This window comes from Protopterus annectens, chromosome 11.part0 (genome assembly GCF_019279795.1).
Source record: "Protopterus annectens isolate FY-2018-M chromosome 11.part0, PAN1.0, whole genome shotgun sequence".
NCBI lineage: Eukaryota > Metazoa > Chordata > Ceratodontiformes > Protopteridae > Protopterus > Protopterus annectens.
The window spans coordinates 46,823,685-46,841,065 of NC_056745.1; the positions used below are offsets into that span (position 1 = coordinate 46,823,685).

At 38.8% G+C, this 17,381-nt stretch overlaps 1 protein-coding gene across 1 annotated transcript in view; it reads right to left on the minus strand.

Moving 5' to 3' along the window:
- IRAK4 (interleukin 1 receptor associated kinase 4) overlaps positions 1-17,381 on the minus strand; it is a 547,272-nt gene that overhangs the window by 487,340 nt on the left and 42,551 nt on the right. The window contains exon 2 of the mRNA XM_044087412.1: positions 15,357-15,502. Within this exon, the coding sequence (XP_043943347.1) occupies positions 15,357-15,502 (146 nt within the window). The remainder of the gene's footprint in view (positions 1-15,356; positions 15,503-17,381) is intronic.

Here is a 17,381-nt window from a genome sequence, read left to right on the forward strand (position 1 = left end):
CCTGTGCAGTGACCGAGACCCGTTTCAAGGCTCCGGAGAGAACCCCAGCACCGCCAGATTATAATTCATACCACACCTTTCGGCCCCTAAACCTGGACCGGAGCACTAAAGGCGGTGGTGTCTCCATATTCATAAAGGATATGCACGCCTCCAGACTAATAACCCAACATAACGCATCAGAGATACCTCAGGTAAAACTCACACTGGGTAAAACTAAATCCAGGTTGTAGCCTGCTACTGATTCCCCACCATGTCCCAAGACGTCCACTTCACATTCCTAAACACACTGGAAAATATTAGGGTACAACCCAATACCCTTATACTGGGAGACTTTAACTACCCCTCTATTAACTGGGAAAATTACTCATGTACCAACACACTTGCTCAACGTTTTCTGAAATTCATTAATTCCAGTGCCCTGGGCCAACTCATTCTTACCCCCACCGGGGTAGAAACTTCCTTGACCTGGTCATTACTAACATGGGTGACCATTGCTCTACACCAGTAATCAACTCCTCCCTGGTCAGATCTGACCACAAGCTAATCACCATGGATATCCATATCAGACCCTCACCCTCCCTAAAGGAAACCACCATAAAAAAAAAACTTCTCCAAAGCCAATTTTGGGCTTCTAAAAACAGAGGTGGCTAACTTCACGACACCCATGCAAATGGAAAATAGGTGCATGACTGCTGAATCATACACCAATGCACTGTATGAGTACATACACAAGTGCATGGAATGGGCCATACCAAACAGAACCAAGACCCTCTCCTCCAAAAAAAAAAAAAAAAAAAAGGAATACAATATGGTGGTCCCTCACCATAAACAAACTCTACAACAGAAGGAAAAAACTGTTGCAGAAAATGGTAAAGGCCCAAGAATGGAAAAACTCCTTTGTTAGCCTCAGCAAAAAACTGAGATCCATCACCAAATCCTCTAAAGCTAGCTATGAAAACAAAATTGCCGCAGATTCTAAAGACACCCACAAGGCATTCTATAGTTATGGCAAGAATATGCATAGCAAGTCTCAGATCTGCTCTGAGTTACAGCACAATGGCAACACACACACACACATATATATATATATATGCATAAGGATGATGGAAGGGAAGTAGCTGCACTTCATGTCAGATAGGGATGCAAGGGGATCACAGCAAAACTTCCCCTAACTGGCAGAACAGTAAATCTGCATGGCACAATTTTGAAAACTGATGTTCTAATCCATGGATTTCTTCAGCTGAGATCACTAAACACAGAGTCTGCTAAGGTCCTCTCATATTTTCTTGCTAGGGGAATGAGATCTAGCTGTGACTCAACCCCCCAAGACATACAAAACAAGAATAAGTGGGCCTTTTCTTTTATTAATGACGTTCTTGTGAGAGAGACAATGAGCCAGTCATCCTAATATGGGAATATTATGACCACCTTTAGTCTTTTCTGAGCAACACTGCAGGGGGGGGAGGGGGTTGTGCTGGGACTGAACCTCAGAGTGATAAATTGGTAATGACCAGCCTCCCTCAGGGTGATAAATTGATAATGACCAGCCTCCCTCAGGGTGATAAATTGGTAATGACCAGCCTCCCTCAGGGTGATAAATTGATAAAGACCAGCCTCCCTCAGGGTGATAAACTGGTAATGACTAGCCTCCCTCAGGGTGATAAACTGGTAATGACCAGCCTCCCTCAGGGTGACATACTGGTAATGACTAGCTTCCCTCAGGGTGATAAACCTTCCCTCAGGGTGATAAACTGGTAATGACTAGCCTCAAAGCGTAAGTTCAAAGACTCCCTGGACATCATTTTTTTTAAACACCTTTATTAAATTATCACTCAAGACATAGAAACACATGCAGTAATAGAAAATAAAACAAACCAGGGACAGGAATGTGATATAAAAGAACTTGAGCAAGATGGAGTGTATAAATATTTGGGAATTGATTAAAGATCAATAATAAAACATGAACAAATGCAAATAAAAAACGTAATAAGGAATACGTTAGAATACTAAAATTAATACTGAAAACAGAGTTGACATCTACGAACAAAGTCCAGGCTATAAACCCATTTGCTGTTCCTGTCCTAACTTACAGTTTTGGAGTACTGACTTGCCCCAAAAGGTGTTGGATAGGTTGGAGAGGAAAACAAGAAGGATGCTTCATGCTCATCAAATGATTTATAAAAATCAGTGTATACCAAGATTATATATTCCCCATTCTGAAGGAGGCCACGAAATTGATTACATGTACAGATCTGCAATCATGGGACTGCATACTTATCTGCTGACCTCAGAAGAACCATGAGGAGAATAAGTCTAAGATGACCTCCCTGCTTAGTTTAGCAGAAGCCTATCTGCATCAAGAAGGAATGGAAACCAAACCAGAAGTAGATAAAAATCAGGCAGCAACTGAATATGCAAAAAAAAAAAAAGAAGAAAGAAAGAATATAAGGTGAAGGATCAGGTGAGAAGGCAAGAAATGTGGAAACTGCATAAATATACCTTCAAGTACAGAAAACTCTTGGAACAACCTCATGTTGATCAGGGCAGAATGCAGGAATGGTTAAGGAGAGGTGAATTTAAATCAAAAGATGAATGGTTAATATTAGCAGCCCAAGATAGTGGACTACATACATGTTGGTTTACAAAGTCCATTGAACATGTGAGAGAAACAGACAAATGTAGGTTTTGTAAAACAGAATTGGAAACAGTTGCTAATCTTGTTGTTGGTTGTGATATACTAAAGGCAGAAGGACTGTATACTGAAAGACATAACAATGTGACAAGACTGTTGCATTGGGGGATTGTGCAAACAATTTAATACTACAGCAGCTCAAAAACACTGGAAACACAAGCTACAAAGCATCAGAAAATTATGAATTTATAACACAGGGGATCATCCATTACCAAAAGTTCAAAAAATAGATGTGAGAAAACCAGATATAGCAGCTCATGAAAAGACAAAAGTAGCATTGCTCATTGAAATTGCTGCACCCAGTGACTACAGTGTCTTACGTACAGAGAAACGCAAAGTCATAAAATATCAGGATTTGCAGGCAGAAACAAGGGCAATGTGGAAGAAAGATGTGAAGACAGTTCCAGTAGTAGTAGAAGCAATGTGTCTTATAAAAACGAATTTACAGTTGTACTTAAGATATGCTACCAGTACATGCAACTCCATACAAATTGCAGGAAGAGTCATCTGGCTAGCATCAAAGACTGAAACATGGCTAGGATCAAAGACTGATACATATACTAGTTTCATGAACTTTAATCATACTTTGACTTTGGAAAGGGGTCCATTCCCATTGTGGTATTAGAAACCCAAAAGACTTGGAGAAATTAAAAAAGATAGAAAATAAAACAAACCATATATATTTTTTTCCATTTACACCCATTGCAGGTTTTCTTTCTTTATAAAAAACTGTTTCAGTTCAACATTACATCATTTGTTCAATTCTTGCCTTCTGTTAAACTTCATTCTTCCTCCTGAACAGTATTCTGCTTGTACTGTTTCCTATTTCCATTTATTTATATGTAATTTGCTCATTCCCTTTTGTAAAGGCACATATTCCAGTTCTTGTATCTCATTTACAATATTCAATACTTCAAATACAGCTAGTTTACATTTTGATTTCTATTTTGTAGTATTTTTTTAGCAGCCAGCAGAAGTAATAAAGACATACCCAGTCTATTCAGAGACAGTCAGTGACCCAGCCCAAGAGAATAATTTCCTTAGTTACAGCCATTTGCTCACCCAATATTTCTGACAAAGTACCATGCAAGGAATGTTTTTAAATCTTCCAACATATTGCAATCTCAAAAATATAAACCCATGTACTGCTTTCTTCCCCATCACACCTCCAACATTTGCCATCTACCAGATGAAAATATCTTTGAAGTCTGCTTGCAGAATAAAAAATAGCTATGCAAACACTTCCAAGCAAAAATCATAAACCTTCTGAACTTTGTTCCATATTGGAAGCCAGATACGTATGTCCTCCCATTGCTCCCTTGCAAATTGCTTTTCCAGTCTCATTTTTAAATCTTTTCTAACCTCCTCTGATTGATTCATATAGTTATCGTGCAACATTTTACATGCCCTACTAATTATCCTCCTTTTAACAGCAGTTTCTGATCTAGATTTAACTAAAATACTACCAGAGCGGGTCTTTCACTTAGGACTTCCCTATCCCTTTCTCTCTGCCTATACTCTGATATCAGTACTTGATAGGGAGGGCAGTCTGTAACCTGTGATCTAAACTTCGTCTTGTCCTCATCCCACTCGATTACATTTCCCTCTCTAGTTATTTATTTGCTCCCAATACCTTGGCTCCTTTGGCAGTTTTCTCCAGTAAATTCCAGCATGCTCTCGCCTATTGTCTGTACCCCTAAATGCAGTCATCCCTATTGGCAGAATCTCCTTTCTCCATTCCTGTGTTGGCTTGGTTCTTATAATACTTTCTGCAACTTTAATGAATATAATATCCTGTAATGCTGTTCATAGGTTAGTACTAGGCTAACTGCCCTTGCGAGCCATTTTAAGCCTAGCCAATTATCCCCTGTGAGATTCAAACCCTGTACCTTGTGTTTGTAAGGCAAACACCTTAAACATTAGGCCACCCTCCCAACCAACTCTCATTAAGGATCTGCATCCAAAATGCCACTCTCTCATTTCTTGAACCCCTCCCCCAGCTTCATCATCATCCCTTTCCACTTTGAACTGTAACCTTCTGCTTGTGTTGTGTACACAAGCCTTAACTAGGAAGCTCTAAAATACCTCTTTAAATCAGGTAATACTACAACACTTTGTTTTATTGAGAGGATCAACTTATCCCACTTAACTCTTGTCCCCTTTCCCTCCAGATTAATTCCTTCAACTCTTTGTTAATTACTGTCCAAAACTACTCCTTTGGTTAATAAAAGTATGCCCAATCGGTATATGAAACTAAGGGGACTAAAACATTTTCACTACTTGTACCTTTGTACATAACCATTCTTTTGTCTAGTCTCTTCCCAAACATCTTTAGCTGCCATAACTGAAACCTTTTTAATCAGTATCCCAAAATATTTCATCTTATCATGCCCCTTAAAAAGGGGTATTACTGAATCAAGTCATGAGTGGGTACGTAATTTATGGTTATAGCCTTTACTTTATCTTCATTAATTTTACATCCTGAAAAGACTTGAAACTGTCTCAAAATGTTCCACAACATAGATATGTCCTTTTCTAGATTTAACAAGTAGAAAATAATATAATCTGCAAATAAAGTTAACATTTCTTGACTACCATACCAATTATATCCTTGAATTTCTGAGTCCCTTATTTTCTTTGCCAAGGGCTCTAAATATAAAGCAAACAACAACAGGGAAAAGGACACCCCTGCCTGGTTCCTCTGTTCAAACACAACTTATCAGAGAGGAACCCACCCACTTTAATTCTTGCCTCAGATCCTTCATATATCCTTCTAATTAACCTTATTATTATATCAGGGAATGCAAAGGTTTCCATTCCCCTTCTCAAAAAATCAGTTTACTCTGTCAAATGCTTTCTGTATGAAGATCCAACAATAACATCAGTTATTTTCCAACAGTCTATCCCTTCCTGATCATCAGTGTTCTGTTAATGTTGTCAAATGTTTGCTTCTCCTCCACAAAGCCACACTAATCCATATCTACCAATTCTGGTAACACTTTTGCCATTCTTTTAGCTATTATAAACATAAACGCTTTATAGTCATGGTTTAAAATTGACATGGGTTTATATGAGGTTGAGACTGATGGATTTCTAGCCTTTTTCAGTAACACAGCCACCATGGCTTTCTCCCAAAATGTTGGCACTTCTCCTCCTTTTAAAATACTATTAAACAAAATCATCCAGATCTTTATCACTTTCTTCCCTCCTAACTTTCAAACTTCCACAGAAATACTATCTGTTCCTGGAGACTTCCCTGAAGATCGATTTTATATATTTATATATATATATATATATATATATATATATATATATATATGTATATATATATATATATCACCAATTTTATCTCACTTCCTCCAATTTTAAATATTAGTTGTCAAGCCTCATCTTAATTATTTCAGAATTAGATTAAGTCTAACATAAGCATATCCATTTGTGCTCTACAAAGGTTTCCACATTCCACTGCTTTTTACAAATTTTCATACATTTTTCTAAAATCACTTGTCATAGGTTCATTGGTTTATACTAGGCCAATCATCACTAGTGTCTTTGTAAGCCTAGCCATGCAACCTAACCCAGTTTTGCCCCCTGAATACCACAGACACCTATATGGTGAGGTATGTTAGTAAGGGTCTACTTTACATGGTCGACTGTTCAGAAAGTCGACTTTCATATGGTTGAGACCATATGATCGACTTTCGAAAAGCCAACCATGTAAAATAAACACATAAAACACAACAAACACTTACCTTAAGCTGTTACCAGGGGGGGTACGCCCCCCTGTTCCACCCCCTCCCGTAACTTAAATATACCAACTCTGAGATCGCACTACAAGGCAGAAGAAGGAAATTTTCCTATTCCGCACTATGCAGAGATAGTAGTTCCCCATGGTCAGCTTTTCGAAGATTGATCATATGGTCTCGGCCATATGAAAGTCAACTTTCTGAAAAGTCGACCATGTAAAGGGGACCCATTAGTAAAGAGGTATCTATGGGGCTTGTGGGGAGAGAAGGTTAGTTGGAAATTAAATTTACTTACTGTTGTCTTTTGTCCATCAGAGACATGGAGGGAGGGCCAGACCAGGGGTGAATATTTGATTTCTCATTCAATGATCAAGGTTTTGTTTGATTAGGATAAGGAATGAATTCTGCTTCAAGTGGATGTGGAACTTATTCCATAGCACAGAAATCCTTTTAGACACATACAAGTCTCACCAGGATATTCTATTCATATCGCAGGCAAAGTTCAAGTCCTTGGATTGAGTGTTTCTGTTTCTGGTGATGCTTTTTTTTTTTTTTCTTTTTTTGCAGACACGAGATCCATGTCAGGCATAGATCACCTTTTTTTAACCTGTAGCAGACTGAGTACAGAGACAGGGTCTTAAGGTGATATGTGTAAGACAGGTTATTCGTACCCTGGATTCTACTGGTGAGAAACCTTTGAGGGTGTTCCAACTGTTGCAAGTGCCAGAAGGAGAATTGCACTCCATGAGGAGTGTGATAAGGGCTGAGTAGAGTGGTATTATAACTTCCTTGGACCTGGATGCCACACACTTGTTTACAAGTTGGGTGACACAGAATGATTTTCTTACTATTCTGGCTCTATGTTGGTCAAAAGCCAGATTACTGTTTACATGTGTTACCATATTACTAACTACAGAGTCAACTCTTAAGGGTGTTTTACTGATGGAGTAATTAGCTTAGGTGGATGACTTCGCAAAGGACGCTATAATACATTTCTTGGCATTGGGTTTTAGCCCATGGCTTTGGCACCAGACTTTTACGGATCTGCAGTCTATTCAAGAGCAGCGGTACCCTCTGCAAGATACACCTGTTGATGTTGCAGAAAAGGTTTAGATCCCCAGACTGAGCATTTCTGATGTCATTTGACTTGTTGATGTGCAGTAAAACCATCAATACTGGGTCAAAGGATGCCTTCCATGCCAGACACAGGTTACCTCTTAGCAGTCTGTAGGACACAGAGTATAGTGACAGGGCTTTGGGTCAGTCCATGTAGGACATTGTTAGGGCCTTGTATCCATTTAGTAAGGTACCTCTGTGGGTGTCCCAGTTGTTGCATGTGTCTGGACAGATATATGCCAAAGGAGGGCATTATACTCAGTGTGTTGGCATTAGCTTCAGCATGTCTAGCATTTGGTACAGATATTAATGCTGTGAGATGCAGTTCAGGATGCAATTTCCTCAACCCTCATTCCCCTACTGTGTGATCTTAAGCAAATCACTTAACCAGACATTGCCTGGGTCATCCCTGAAAAGGGGACTGTGTGACCAGTGAGCCACCTGGTTAACAAGTGGGTACTATTATTATCATCTTATTATCTATTATCTTAATTCCAGAATTAGTCTGTCAGTCTTAATGTCATTAGTGTTTGTGTCTGTGTAAGCATTAATGTCAGTGGTGGTGTTAATAGCACTGTTAGTCTGTCAGTGGTGGTGCTTTACTTACTGTTCATGTTAGTGAAGTTAGTCAATGTCATTGTTAGTATTACCTTCAATGTCACCATTTGTGCTACTGTCAGTGTTGGTCTTAATGACAAAATTAGCCTGACAGTGATAGGGGTAGTCTCCATCTTGGTGTTAGTGTCAGCATTACTGTCAGTGCCAGTGAGAGTGTTATTCTTAAAGCCAGGGTTAGTCTTTCGCTGTTAGTGTTAATGTCAGTGTCAGTATCAGCATTAAGGTCAGGGTCAGCATTACTCTTAATGACAGAGTTAGTCTGTCAGTGTTAGTGGTAGTGTCATTGACAGTATCTGTGTCGGTGATGGTGTCAGTGAAAGCGCTGGCATTACTGTTAGTGTCCATTTCAGTATTAAGATTAATGTCAATGTTAGCGTTACTCTTAATGACAGTATTAGTTTTTCATTGTTACTGTTACTGTCAGCATCAGTGTTAGTGTCTGTGTCAACACATGTGCTAGTGTTGCTGTGTGTGTCAGCATTAGTATCACAATTTAATGTTAGTCTTAACAGCAACTTTAGCCTGCCAGTCATAATGTTACCTTTAATGGTAGTTAGTGTTTGTCAGTTTTAGTGTTAATGTTACGGTCAATATTACTTTTAGGTTTGGTGTGTTAGTTTTACTGTTACCATTTGTCTTAAATGTCCATGTTAGATGGCAGTGTCAGTGTTACTGTATGTGTTAATGCTAGTCTGTCAATATTAGGCTCCCTAGGTTTGGTGACAAACCTTTTCTACTTTCTGTTAGCTAAGTCACTGAGCTAAATGTTTGTATGCTCTGGAATTGTTATCAAAAATAGTTGCTTAATCTTCCTAAATGGATGCATATTATCCAAATACTCCATTATTTTCTCTTTAGCACTCTGCAGTTGCTCTTCTTCTTGTTCTGTGAGATTTACCTTATTCTGCAATACATTAACCTTTGACAGCCCATCTAAATAATTTCAGTTACTTGTTAACCATAACTTTCTTTTACTTCTACCCCATCTTTAAACTCTATTTTCATTGTATTCTACTCACTAGGTATAACTTAGAAACTTCCATCTTCCCTAATAACTCCTGAATAATTTCCACTACCCATTGTTTAAATTCCTATCTTTTTATCAACTAGGTGGTAAAGCACCAGTGTCTCATTTTTAGTCCATTACCCTCGTTTTCAGTGCATGATCTGAAATAGTTACTGGATGTGTGTTGAAGCTTCCAGTTAAATGCACATGCTCTGTGAAATACATTTCCTGGAATTCATTAATTCCAATGCCCTGGACCAGCTCATTATTCCCCCACTAGAGGTAGCAACATCCTTGACATGGTCATTACTAACATGGGCGACCATTGCTCTACACCAATAGTCAACTCCTCCCTGGTTAGATCCAACCACAAACTAATCACCTTGGAAATACCGCCCCCCCCACAAAGGTAACCACCATGAAAAACTTCTTCAAAGCTAACTTTGAGCTCCTAAAAACAGAGGTGGCTAATTTCACAGCACCCATGCAAATGGAGAATAGTTGCATGACCGCCGAATCATACACCAATGCATTGTAAGAACACGTGCATAAATGCATGGATCTCACCATACCCAATAGAACCAAGACACTCTCCTCCAAAAAAAGGAAGCCAATATGGTGGTTCCCTGCCATAAATAAATTCTACAACAGAAGGAGGAAACTGATGCAGAATAAGGTGAAGGCCCAAGACTGGAAAAACTCCCTTATCAGCCTCAACAAAAAGTTGAGATCCCTCATCAAATCCTCTAAAGCTAGCTATGAGAACAGGATTGCTGCAGATAGTAAAGACAACCACAAGGCCTTCTGTAGTTATGTAAAGAATCTCCATGGCAATACCCAGATTTACTCTGAGCTACTGCACAATGGTACCTCCTATACCGAGCCAACAGATATCGCCAATATACTGCCCGACAGATTCAGTGCCAACTTTACCCCCCCCCCAAAGGATCAATCACAATACCAGTAGATTGCCAGGCACCCAGTATTACTGCTGCACAGGTTAAAACAGCACTGTCCAAGGCCAAGAATACAGCTTTTGTGGGACCTGGCAATATCCCTGGCTGTGTCCTACATGAACTACAGAGTGAAGTGGCACCTCACCTGTGTGCACTGTTCAACCACAGCCTCACCTCAAGCTCTGTCCCTACCGAACGGCATACTGCTACAGTCATCCCGTTCCACAAAGGAGGAGAAATTACACACCCTGGGAACTATCGCCCCATTAGCTTGATGAGTCTGATATGCAAAGCTATGGAATGCATCATCATGGACCTAATAAACAAGGATATAGGAAATCTCCAAACTCTGGATCCCATACAGTTTGGTTTTGTGAAGGGTAGATCATGCCTGCTCAACCTGGTTGCTTTGAGTCAGTCACCAGAGCTGTGGATGAAGGCAAGGTGTGTCATACAGTCTACCTTGATCTGGTCAAGGCCTTTGATACCATTCCCCACTCAGGAATCATAAAAAAACTCACTAACTAGGCATCAACACATATATCACAAGGTGGGTTGCAAACTGGCTCTCAGATAGAACCACAGTGTGAAAGTAGCTGACTCCAAGTCAGACTGCCGACCAGTCACAAGTGAAGTCCCACAGGGTTCGGTCCTGGGTCCTCTCCTGTTTGGTATCTACTTCTCTGAAGTCCAGGCCAACACGAAGGGACCCTGGTTGACAAAGTTTGTAGACGACTGCAAGTTGGGAGCTATTATTAACTCCCCAAGTAATGCTGACATCCTACAGAAGGACCTCACGGAGACCAAAGACTGGTGTCAGAACCATGGCCTTAAGCTCAATGCCAAAAAATGTGTCGTCATCCCCTTTGGGAAAAACCCGGTTCCCGTAAATTACCACATCAATGGTAGTCCACTGAATACAGAAGGCGTTATAAGAGATCTGAGAACACAGGTTGACAGCAACCTCTCTTTTGGCCACCACATTGCCACTGTGGTCAGAAAGTCCTTCTATGTGGCACATCTCATTACTAAGGGTATTGCATCCAGGAAGAAAGAGTTCATTGTCTCCCTCTACTCTTCTCTCATTAGGCCAGGTATTGAGTACAATGCCCCAATTGGCATGTACCTCACTAGACACCTGCAACAAGTGGAAAGGCCACAAAAGTACCTCACAAAGAGGATCCTAGGCCTTAAACACTTGTCCTATATGGACAGACTCAAAAAACTCCAACTATTCTCTGTCTTACATCACCTACTTAGAGGTGATCTCTGCTTGACTTACAAAGCCATGTCTGACCCAGCTCTGTTAGAAATGGTACATCTAAAGAAATCCCAATCCCTCCGCAACACACACTCCAGAGACATCTACCTCATTAACCCAATCAACAGAACATGCTGGAGGGACAGCTTCATAACCCAGAGACTTCCCATACATGTCAAACAGAGCACCTCACTGGCCCTCTTCAAGAGAAATCTTGAGTGGATGAAGAAAATTCACCCCAGGGATCAATCCAGTGGCTCTACTCAGAGGAACTGGGAATGAAGGTCGGGTAGCATGATGCCAGGGTAATCCTATGGGCTAGGCTTCTAAATGCTCCAGGGCCATTTGCCTAGTACACACCCATGAACCTATCCAGTCTAACTCAGACATTGTACTTTGGAGAATAATACGGAAATTCTGTCAGAATTCCTACTACTGAATTCAAGTCTTCCATACCAAATATTTTCATAAACTTCTTCACAAATCTACACTTGTTACATTTTCCCTTTTAGGTTCCCCGGATCTATCGTCACTACTGCATATCAAGTCTCCACCTGGAACTAATATTCCCTGCTGAAAATTGATTACTTCTCCCAAAATCTTCTTACACCAGTATTTGGTGAAATATAAATACATGCCAGCATAATCCTCCACCCTTGCCAATAGCCCCTTACTACCACAGATCGACCAGTATTATCTTTTTTCTTCCATCACTATTGGAGCTCCTCTAGCAATTAGTATAAGTACTCCCCTTTTCATTTGCCCCTGATATTCAGCTGAATATCTATCCTGAAATCCTTTATCAAATGCACGTGCTAATTTCTTTCTAAATGTGTCTCATTGCTATTGGTACTCATTTCTTAATATAATTCAATACTCTCATGTTTGTCTATACCAGTAAAAACATTTACATTACAAAATACTATAAACAGACTAGACATTATGATAAAATGTTAATGTTCCCAACTACTGTAAATAACATTTTTAATGTACATTTCTAACTATTTTCTTATATGCACACACTAATGTTTGTCAGGCTGATCTTTTATACAGTCATTAATTCTCATCTCCATTTTAACCCATGTCACATTTTTCAAGACCTTTTGTTTTAATGAAAACACTCTAGAAAAATTCTAAGTATGTTTTCAGAATACCCCATCCCCTATTAACTTAGACAAACGCACAAAACTATGTACATTTTCAACAAAGAAAGTTTAACCCTCCAAATAGGAATAACTGCCCAAAATCAACAGCTGCACACACAGGTATAACTTAATCTAAAAATTAAGGTTACCCATGCTAAATTGCGTGTTGCAGCCTGCGTTCCCACTTCAACAGATTGCTGTCTGTTCTTTTCATTTCTCTGTTTACCTTCCCCGGTTTGAAAAATACCTTGTATGCTTTCAGAGAGCATCAACTTTTAGCCTTAAGAAAAAAATGCACTGGCTACCTTTGAATAAAATTAAATTCTGCACTGTTCTATTAAATACATAACACATTAAGGCTGCTGATGAGGATACTATCTCTTAATCACTTTCCATCATTCAAACTTTATTTTCACTGAACTGTTTGCCACTGTACCTTTAAATGTTGCATTTCCTTTAACAAAGAATGCTCAGAGTACTCAAGATTAGTTATTTGCACCTGCAGACAGCTTATCTCCATGTAAAGGTAGTCAATTCTGTGGATGCATGAAGAAATATTTGTAAATTTCATTCAGAACAGAAATGTACAGAATTCTCCTGGCTAGCTGCAATCAGCTGCAGACTTCTTGTCCCTATGCAAACAAGCTAATATCTTTGCAGATGCAAGAAGCTTAGCATTTTTTCATGTCTTTCATCATTTTGTCTTATTTTTCGAGCCTATATACTCACATAAAAACCTATTTTTAGCTCAAGCAAAGGACATTAATCTAGACATCCATTCTTGCAAAACCAAGGGAAATCATCATCTTAATATAATCAGTAGACTTTTACACCCTACTCCCACCCCAGTAGCATAAGATCACATAATTATATTAACTTAAACTTTCTTCCCTCTATTCTTCCTTTCCTTGTTATTATGTAAAGCCTTTTTTCACAACTAAAAGGTTCTTTTTACTAAAAAAAAAAATAATAATAATCCCATTTAAAATACCCCTGAATACACACTATACAAAACTGCTTTATGACATAAAATGCAATATATATTACAAAATGTTTTATACAAATACTAATAAAAATTATTTTATTTGCAGTTCTTTCTTTTCCTTTAGTGTCATTCTAAACATTAATAAAATAATGTGGGGTTATATGCTTTACAGTCTGTCCACAAGTTTAACAAAGTCAACAAAAGTTGTTCTTTACTCAGTCACATTTTCTTGTAAAGCCATATTTCACAAACGTGACTGATGCTTTATAGTCTCCCATTTACTTACTAATTTCAGTGTTGTTCTCCTGATCACCTCCATCTCCCAACACCAGACACTGGTTCAAATCCAAGGTATATTCCTGATTCTTCTTGACAGTGTCTGTGCTTTTTACTGTCTCTCTCAAGCATTTTCTGATGAAATATTGGAAAAGGTTTTTCTGGCAAAGTCTCTCTATGGGCTTTATTGTCAGACAAGTAAAAAGCAGAGTTCCTTTCCACTTACTAGCTCACTTTTTGTTGAGTATACTTTCATTTTTCTTTCTTAGCCTGTTCTTTATTAAAAATGTTTTTGATCCTCCAATAAAAAAATATCTGAAGACAGCTACAGCAGCTTAAATCTCACACCTGTTTCTTAACATTCCTTATTTGCTGGCATTAATTTACTTCTCTATTCACTGTGCATCGTACAGAAGTCATTTACCACAAATACTCTGCTGTCTCCAATATTTAACATTTTCCCTTCTGCCGCAGTTTTGTCAGTATCAAGTCTTTCTGCTGCTACAGTAATATATATCTTTGCTTTCTTGTGGCTATGTTTGGAGCATAAACTTGATATGACCTTTCAATTAACAAATCTTGCTGTGGAACATACAGTACATATGCTTTCATAAAATTAATACAGTCTGCCCCTTTCAGTTTCTGTGGTATAGCAAAACAATCTCAGGTTTTCTCTGTGTGCTCTACTATTTTTGAAACAGCTCTTCTTGAGAAGTCTCACACTCAGACAGACTTTTTTACATTTCAGCCTGTAGTTTTTACAGTTTTAATAGTTCATCTCAACAGCTAGTCAACACTTATCCTTTTTCCAGTCTTTTGTTATTCGAGTTGATACAGTCATTCAATGTTTTAATTATTTTTAATCACATCTGAGTACATTTAATTTATTTTCCTCTAAATTAAAGAAGCCATTTCTTGTACCAGAGCTGAAACTTGAACTGCATTTAGTTCTACTGACTCATTTTTGTCAGTTTCTGTTTTCACTTGGAGAGCTTAAATGAAAATGAGATGATATCTTTCTCAAACATAGCATCAACATTGTCAAAGGGCTTTTCTGTAGTCAGGAACTTCTCACTGTGTTAAGTAAAGCTAATCAGGTGAGTGTAATGGTTGAAACAAGGGGACCACCTAGTGTCCATGTCAAGCCTGTCAGACTATGGATGTCAATAACTACAGTCTTCACAGGAACTCCCCCATACGGTGTGCAGTACTATGTCTCCTTGCACATCCTCTGACACAGGTGTGAAAGGGAATGCATCTTCATTTCTCTCTCTTCCTACTCAGTTCCTCCAACAAATGGACTGCTAACCAAATCCAGGCTGATGGTGCTGTAATGAGGCTTCATCCCATAACGTAGCGGTCAAACAAATCTTGATTTTATGTAAAACACTCTCATATAAGAAATATTAATAAATGAATTTTTCTTAGGAGTACATTTATCAGTAACATTATAGTAATCATGTAGATATGAAACTCATCAATAACTGTGTATCTAATGTGGAGCTTATTTTATTACAATGATGTGCTAAACATTTCATTGGATCATAAATAGTACCTGGCAGCAAAAGGCTTGCTGGTGCTAAGAAGTTGGTCTTTATGAGTATGTCCACAAGGTCACTAACCGTACAGTTTGTAGTTCCCCAGTCAAACAGAAGTTCGCTCGTGGGACTCTTTCCCCTCTGAATAAGTCCTTCAAACCTCCTTTAAATAAAAACATCAAATTAAAATAACTTTTATGAGTAGCACAGCCAAAGAAAAAAATATCGGTATTTAGAAATGTTGAGATTACAGCCTTTAAACTTTGGAAAGCATTTTCAATGTCTGACTTCATAACCCACACAGATAATATGACTTTCTGCTGCTCAACAAACTCACGGCAAATGCAAGGTTAATTTACAAAATGCTATCTTAGCTAAGAAAAAAAAATGTGTGTTGCTTTATTCCAAGTAGTCTAACAAACATACTAAATTGCTAAGTGATAAATTAGCTGTAATGACTCTCACTAAATATCTGAAAATATTATCCCACTGGCAAACTAATGGATTATAAGCTTACCAGCTAGAACTTATAAAGATATTTCTGTCTTCCCAAACAACTCTTGAACAATTACCTATTCCTTAAGTTCCTCTTTTTTTTACCAGGTAGGTGGGAAAGAGCCAGTACCTAATTTTACTTCTTCATTATCCTGCATTTTCCGTGTATGATCTGAAATAGTTATTGGATGTGTGTCGAAGTTTTCAATTAAATGCACATGTTCCTATGAAATATCAATTAAATGCACATGTTCCTATAAAATATCATCTCTATCTAGTCTCATCCAGTTGTTGTATCTTGGGAATAATAAGAAGCCCCTGCCAGAGTTCCTACAACTGAATTCACATCTTCCATACCAAATGTTTTCGGAAATTTCTTCAGAAATCTACCCTTTTTTGTTATATTTTCCCTTCTAGGTCCTTCAGATGCATTCTCACTATTGCAAATCAAGTCCCAACCTTCACCAATAAGTAGTAATACTCCCTGCTGAAAGCTGATAATTTCTCCCAAAACTTTCGTAACCTCCATAATATCACTTTCGATGGAATATAAATACATGTCAGCATAATTGTCCTCCTTTGCCAATATCCTTTTGATACCAGAAATCTGCCATTAGTGTTTTATTTTGGCTCCCTATTACGCTGTCACAGATGCAGGTTGTCGACTGTGTCTTTGTCTAACTGAAAAGAGCGAAAAGGCAAAATAACGAAGTGATTTTTCAGCAAATTCTTTCACTGGGAAAGAATTTGCTTGCCCGCTTTCGCTACTTTGCCATCTTCAGCACTGTAGTGCAATCTCGGAGTTGGTATATTTAAGTAGGGGGGTGTGGGGAGCACAGCCCCCATGTCGGGGGGGGTTGGTAGGGGCAAAGTCCCCCCCATATTATGTAATGTTTTACAGTTTTTTTTTTTTTTTTCGGAATAGTGATTTTTTTTTTTCCCTTGGCTTTCGCTTACATAGGGTTGATTATGTGTCGCTCGCTTTTCTGAGCGTGCGATATCGTAATATAGACCCTTAGAAACCAAAAAAACAGGTAGCAGGAATGCAGTCAGCAACGAACATTTATTTAAGCGCTTTTCGTCAGCTCTACAAAGCTGACTTCATCAGAATACATTCAATATCTATGAAACCATATATATAGTAAAATTCACTTAATTGGCACAGCTCATTTAAAGCAACAGTCCCTATAAAAACATCTCAGGTCAGGGCACCAAGTAATTTCCCATACTCTTTTTGATAGGTGCTGTGGGATCTTTTACATTGACCTGAGCTACCACGGGCTCAGGCAGATGGGGCCTAGGTTTAACGTCTCATCTGAACGATGGCACATTCAGGAGTGCAGTCCCCTCATGCTGTACTGCAGTTTCAGATACGGGTAATATAGCCTTCTATCTGGGGTGAGTGAAGAGCCCACAGCCTTCCGATCTTCCAGCACCAAAGGTAAGCATGCTCCTGTTTGCACGACTGACAGTACTTAGCTCCTCCAATTAAGACATCTGCTCCCCCGGCAGCATTTACAGAGAGCAATGCATGCTTTTCTACGAGA